Source organism: Neophocaena asiaeorientalis, unplaced genomic scaffold (genome assembly GCF_003031525.2).
Source record: "Neophocaena asiaeorientalis asiaeorientalis breed wild unplaced genomic scaffold, Neophocaena_asiaeorientalis_V1.1 scaffold78, whole genome shotgun sequence".
Classification (NCBI taxonomy): Eukaryota; Metazoa; Chordata; class Mammalia; order Artiodactyla; family Phocoenidae; genus Neophocaena; species Neophocaena asiaeorientalis.
Window position 1 is genome coordinate 16701135 of NW_020175018.1, and position 6564 is coordinate 16707698.

Genomic DNA, 6564 nt, shown 5'->3' on the forward strand with positions numbered 1-6564 from the left:
CGGACCACGGGGAGAACGCCTGCTTGGCGAAGCCAGAAGAAGACAGGGTGGTGGGGCGGCGGGGGGAGGATGGGGGTCTGGCTCAGGTGCCCGACGCCCTGCTGCCTCTGCAGGGCTCCAACCTCAGGCCTCGGCTGAAGCTCCCTAGAACTTGGGCCAGACGCAACAAGGCCCAGGGCCTGAGGGACCGGGCAGAAGGGGCTGGCTGCACCTTGACAAGAGCATTTTGGGAACGAGCTGACTCCCAGGTTGCACGTTCATTTTGACAAAAGTTATGAGGCTCCATGGCTGCTGGGGAAGCCCTCCCCTTCCTGGCTCTGTAAGTGGCACCCAAATTGTACACATCTATGAAAATACTTTAAAAGGGGAACATCCATGGCCTTTCTCCCCACCTAATTTCTTGCTCACATTTATGTGATTAATTTCAGTTTCTTAAAATCTAACACCTTGAAACTCCAGGCCTGCTCATGAGTAATTATTTATAAACAGTGTCATAAAAGGCTGCTTGACTGCCAAGAGTAATCAACTTCTTCAACCCACTTCAAAGGAAATCAAAAACCCTTTCCATCCACAGAGCCTTTTGAGGTTTAACTAGGAGCATGATTTAAAATTCACAAGAAAACCCTTAGGTATTGGAGCTCTAATACACAGCTTTCTTGGACAAACGTTTGATAAAAAACGAAACATACCATTATACACACCATCGTCTTCTTTCATATTGCCCAGGGCTACTGTAAATGCTCACTTTGTACTAAATCTGGTTTTCTTGCAGCGAAGGGGCTGCCAGCCCCTGTGCCGGCGGCTCCCCTCATTCCCTCACATGCACGCTCACCGCCAAGAGTCCAGAGTCTTCTGTCCCTCTACACTAGCCATTGGCCGTGCCACCGTGCGTCACAGCGAACCCCTACCCACCCGACGCCCGGCTGCAGTTAACACGGGCTACTGCATGGCCGGGAGAAGGCAGGACCGACCGACCCACTAGCCCGGGGGCTGCAGAAGTGCTCGCTGGACATCAGGGGACCTCTCCAGGCCTCCTGTGCACTTCCTGTGCTCTTCTAGAACCACAAGGGTTGGGTGAAACTCTTTTCACCTTCGCCCTCTCATAGAGAAATTCCGGAAGCATGGTCTTCTCCCCTCCTCCTCCGGCCCCCCTCTTTCTTCCACATTTTTCTTCACTTGCAGGTGGAGGCCTGGGCACGGGAGGGGAACTCAGAGATGCCCCTCTCTTCATTTAAGTGGTTGCGCCAAGAGGCAAAGATGTGCCAGCGACCCTCAGAGCTGCCAGCCCGAGGCCTGGCAGTGGGGATGGAGGGCTCAGGGAACAAATCAACCCCTCAAAACAGTGGTTACTGGGATCCAGTGACTCGACTCCCTGAGAGAGCACCTGGACCAAAAGCCTGGACTCCAGCCATGGGGGAGGACAGCCAGGAGGCTGGCCCCCAGCTCCAGCTGAACGGGGAGGGTCTGAACTCTCCACCCCTACTGGAGAGCAACAGAGCAGGTGTGACGTGGAGAAAGGAGGCAGGGCTCCATGGAGGGCAGCCTTGGAAAGGAGGCCCCAGCACGAATGGAAAGGGGTGCTGAGGAGGGTGGAGGGAGGTGGGAAAGGGCAGAGGAGCAGGTTCTTACAGGTGGCTGTAAGGCCAGCGCCCGAGAGGACGGTCCCGCCCATGCCGACTGCACTGCATCAGATGACATTTGAACTTCAAAATTCCGGTCAAGTCGATAGTTTGACACTGAAAATCACTTCTGCATACAGAGGAGCAAGATTAAAGCATAAAGATGGACTGTGCCTCAAATTTCAGGCTCTTGAATTTCTAGCAGGGAGACTAACGAAGCCTTCAGGTCTGTGGTAGAACACACAGCGTGGCACACACGCCCCTAAACGGAATTTTTCAAACCATAAGTAGCAAGGGCCACCACAACCCAACTTAGGGTTCAAATGGTTGTATTATTATCAAGTATGGTTTTCATTTAGAAAATCCTCATTAAGCTTTTCACAAGTGGACACTTGCATGGCACCACCTGAAGCCCGGCGGGAGCATCAGGGCCTTGTCATCCCTTCCCACGGTGTCACTGACCAGTCGCCATGGATGGGGCCGGACCTTTGCCGCCTCCATCTCTGTTACCAGACGTGCCCATTTTACAGAGGAGGAAACTGAGGCCGAGAGAGAGCAATGATCTCTCGCCATTTCGTCGCACTTAACTAGGAGATGTGAGCACAGATGTGCTGGAGGCTCCCTGGTGGGGGGGGATGGCGGGAAGGGACACCTCCCTGAACTGCGCTTCCCTGCACTTCCCTGCTTTTGCTTCGCTCTTCACTTTGAGTTTACTTCACTTTACTTTACCTTTATCTGGCCTTCAACTTTTACTTCTCTTGACTTTGCTTTGCTGTATTGATTGGGTGGGGGCAGTACGAGAGGGGAACACAGACAGAAGTGCTCCCAGCAGCCCTCAAGTAACAGAACTTAGCAACACCGGGCCCCGCGAACAGCCGGGGGGCAGGGGGCTGCAGGAACGTCTTCCTCTGGCCAACGGAGGCCACTTGGTGAGGCCAGGGCAGCAAGCTGGGGTCCAGAGCAGGGACCACCAGGAAGCAAGGGGGCTTCTCACCCCACAGAGCAGGTGAGCCTCCCTCCTGCCCCGACCAGAGCACCAGGGAACGGAGGCCCCTTAGAAGACTCTCCGCAGGGCAGGCTGCATCCCCCACCTCCGTCACCTCCGCCCCGGCTCGGTCTCCGCCTGGGGCACACGCGCTCACACTCAGAGTCCGTTCTCGAATATGCCTCCCTGGAGGCTCAGAAAATGGCACTCCTGGGGCTTTCTGCACCACACTGAACCACCCTGCTTAAGCCTCTGAAACGGCCCCTCACTCCGATGCCCTGACCCTGCCCAGGCCACGCGGAAGAGGCCAGGTGTCCCTGGCAACCTGCAGGCTTGGAGTCTCCTCTCTCCCCATTTCTTTTTTAAACTACTTAGCATCCCCTCTCATCTTAGGCCTCTGAACCCCACCACAGGGCACCTCAGGCCTCCATCCCTCTCGACTGCACCAAGCCCTCACTTCACTGGTGCGCTGGTAGCTCCTTCAAAGCAGCTAATGCTCCAGTGAAAGAAACATCACAGCTCCGAGACACTGGCCTCCCTGACAGCTCACACAGGAGGGCAACGAGCCTCCACGTGGGCCGAAGCGCCTCCTCTCCCACCTCCCTGTCAGGGGCTCCGGCCTTAGGTCTGGTCGGCCTGCGCTCGCTTGGGCCAGGTTTAGGGAGCTCTGGAACTCATTAACGGGCGCCGACAACAAGACCATCAGGAAAACCCGAGTGTTGCCTGTCTGGGTAGACCAGAAACCACATTTACACCTGACAAGTGGAGTGATCACAGAGCTTAAACCCAACAGGCGACATCAGCTGGGGCGTGCCAAGGCATTAATAATTAATTCCACGGGCCATTCTGAGGTTTTCATTTTAATCACTTGGCAGGAGAATTTGTATGAGTTGTGCTCCAAAAGAAATTAAGGCGTTTTTCAATTAACCACCTCCCCAAGTTGGCAAAACCTTTCCCCACCCTGTTCTGACCTCCCTTTAGACACGGGGAGGACAGAGCGGTTCCCAGAGGTTCCCAGGAGGAGGAGGGGAGGGAGACAGCGGGGGAGGGGGGAGGAGGCCCACTCCAGTGCTCACCGTAATCACTGTCTCGCTGCAAATGCTTAATCATGAATGGGATGGGGTCCTTGGGCTGCTGGATCAGGAGCTGCTCCAGCAGGTTCTGTGGGCACAGGGCAGACACCCACGTGGTTAGCACCTGCGTGAGCACCCAAAGCCCCAGGCTCAGGTGGCCCAGCACCCTGGTATCGCAGTGGATACCAGTTACGGGGCCTGATCTCCCCCCTGCCCCCCACCCTAGCTGGCATCTGTTTGGGTCCCTGTGAGCAGAGGCGTGAGGGAGGGGCCATGTGGGCTTTGCTGGGGAGGCACCCGGACGGAGGCGGAGCTGGAGGGATGGAGCCCCTGACTCAGAGCAGGCAGTCTCGGGGCCCTCGCCCCTCACTTCCTTGGTGACTCCCAGACCAGCCTTCTCTCGGTTTCTCTCCCGCGCTGCACCCGTTCACCCCTCAGAGCCCTAGCAAGTGCTGTTCCTTCAGCTTGGAACACTTTTCCTCAGGCCTCAATGGAAACATACCTTCCCGAAGATACTCACTAGGTCAATCCTGTCATATGTTCCTGCAGCCCCCGTGCATCCCCTTTATCGCCTCCCCCTTGTCCCAGTGCCCGGCACAATCCCAGTAGGTGCCCCACGCGGACGTCTGCTGGGGGACGTGGCCATCGCTGCTACCTGTGTCCCTCCAGAGTGGAACAGATATCTAAAAGAGTCCTGGGATTGTCTGGTTATTTAACTCTAAGGGAAAGCAGCTTCCACGGTTCCAGAACAAAAGGCTCAGAAATTAACCAGGTGGCTGACAGCAGCCGGGCTGGTGCACTAAGGAGCAGCCTTATGCCCTAGGGACAAGCAGGGAGGGGCTGTAGCCCTTTGGGGGCAGAGGGAGAGCAGGGCAGTAAAAAACAGCATGAACCACGAGAAGTCCTAGCCCCACTCCGCTTCTCACCATCAACACCCTTCCCTTCTCTGGGCCTCACGTTCCCTGCCCGTTAAAAGGCACAGTTGGACGAGATCCCTAGTCATGTATCACTGGTGAGACGGTGTGAGATGATCTTAGATGGTTCTCAGATGAATATTTTAAACTTCACTCGTACACAGTTGCATATCTAATGTGTATTAGAAAAATCAGTATGTCAAACCTATGATTTCAAGGATATTGCTTAGGATGAGGTGAAATAAGTTAATAGTTTTAAAGTGGGCTGATTTAAAGAAATGATTAAGTTAAAATGGAAATCTGGTTTTGGTTATATGAATCTATACCTGTGATAATATTTCATAGACTCATACCCTTAAATGAGTGCTGGTAAAAATGGATGAAATCCAAATAAGGTCTGTAGTCTAGTTAATAGTATTGTACAAATGTCAATTTCCTGATTTTGACAATGTATGACAGCTACCTTAGATGTTACTACTAGGGGAAGCTGGATCAAGGGTACACCAGAACTCTGTACTATTTTTGTAACTTCCTGTGGGTCTAAAATTATTTAAAAATAAAAACATTGGGAATTCCCTGGCAGTCCGGTGGTTAGGACTCAGTGCTTTCACTGCTGTTGCCCAGGTTCAATCCCTGGTCAGGGAACTAAGATCCCACAGCCTCGCTGCACAGCAAAAAAAAAAAAAAAAAAGCCAGAAAATGGAAATGGTAAAAACCATGGAGGGAGCACACAAATGACTAAGGACTGGAACTACTGGACCAAAAGCTTCCTCAGGCTGCTCCTTCCAACAACTGCTATGAGATACACCAGATTCTCTAGAGCACAGCACAGTGCTCCCAGGAGTTGCCCCATCCTGCCCACCACCCGGTGACGTAGGACTCAGCTAGCCATCTCCTTTACTTAGATTGGCCACCCAGTTTTAGAAATCTCTCGTGTGCCCTCTATCAGTTAACACTTTCCAAAGGAAGCCTGTGTTTGCTGGAGAGATGGAGACTCAGGTTTCTTAGTCTGAGTTCTTCTCTCAGAGCTGTCAGAGGCTCAAATGGCCACTGGCATCGCTAAGGAGGTGCCTCTGGGCATGGGGTATACCCGGAGGAGCAGACAAATGCTCCAGCTTCCCTTTGGCCCTCAGAACCTCGGAGTGGCTGACAGTTCCTCCAGTTCGGCTCCTGAAAGCCTTTACTTCCACAAGATGCAGAAGGGAAACCTGGAGCACATGCAGGGGCACGGCTTTGCCTAAGGTCACACAGCGAGTAGGTAGGTCAGGTCAGGAACTCAGGATGAGGGCTTGGGAGGTGCCCTGAACTCTTGGCCCTGAGGAGGAAGGGTCAGGTAGGAAATGCTGCTGTCCAAACCACAGGGCTGCTGTCCCAGGAGGTGGCCCTCTCAGAGGACGGAAAGGGCCACCTTCAACGCAGACACTCCCCAGCTCAGAAACCAACAACTGCAGACGGCCTGGGAATTGTCAGCACCAGATGAGCCCCTTGGAAACCACCTCTTGCAACCTGGCGTCTCACAGATGGGGGAACTGAGAAAAGGAAGGGACCTCTTCCAGATCATGGACTTGACTGGGGCGGGGCCAGGACCAAATCATGGCCAGCATGGCCTGCCCCCTTTCCTCCCTCCAGGGAGGGTCAGGGAGCATCTTTTGGTCGAGCGGTCCCTTGGGACACGATGGCACAGGAGTCGAACAACCCAATTTGGGCGTCCTCTTGGGTAACAAACGTGACCCCCTCCCTGATGCGGCGTCGCCGGCGCGCAGCCGGACCGCAGCAAGAGGTTCCCCGGCCACCGCCTGGTGTCGCGACAGGTCAGGGCTGCCCGAGTCACCTGCATCAACTCGAAGATGTGGTTCGCCTCCCCATACTGGGGCATTTCCGGGGGTATGCGGTGCGGGGCGGTGGTCGCGTCCATATCGCCGTACAACGCGTCCGCTCCCTGGTGACCGCTGTCGCTAGGGCCTCGCGTCATC

General features: G+C 54.6%; 1 protein-coding gene across 2 annotated transcripts in view; it reads right to left on the reverse strand.

The window, feature by feature from the left end:
- The window catches only part of AK8 (adenylate kinase 8), a 128131-nt gene extending 121567 nt beyond the window's left edge, over window positions 1–6564 (reverse strand). The window contains exons 1-2 of one of the 2 annotated variants that reach the window (XM_024762632.1): window positions 6423–6564; window positions 3681–3765 (exon numbers count right to left, since the gene is read on the reverse strand). In XM_024762632.1, coding sequence (XP_024618400.1) covers window positions 3681–3765; window positions 6423–6563 — 226 coding nt within the window. In that variant the 5' untranslated portion in view covers window position 6564. The remainder of the gene's footprint in view (window positions 1–3680; window positions 3766–6422) is intronic. The other variant, XM_024762633.1, reaches the window with a different exon arrangement.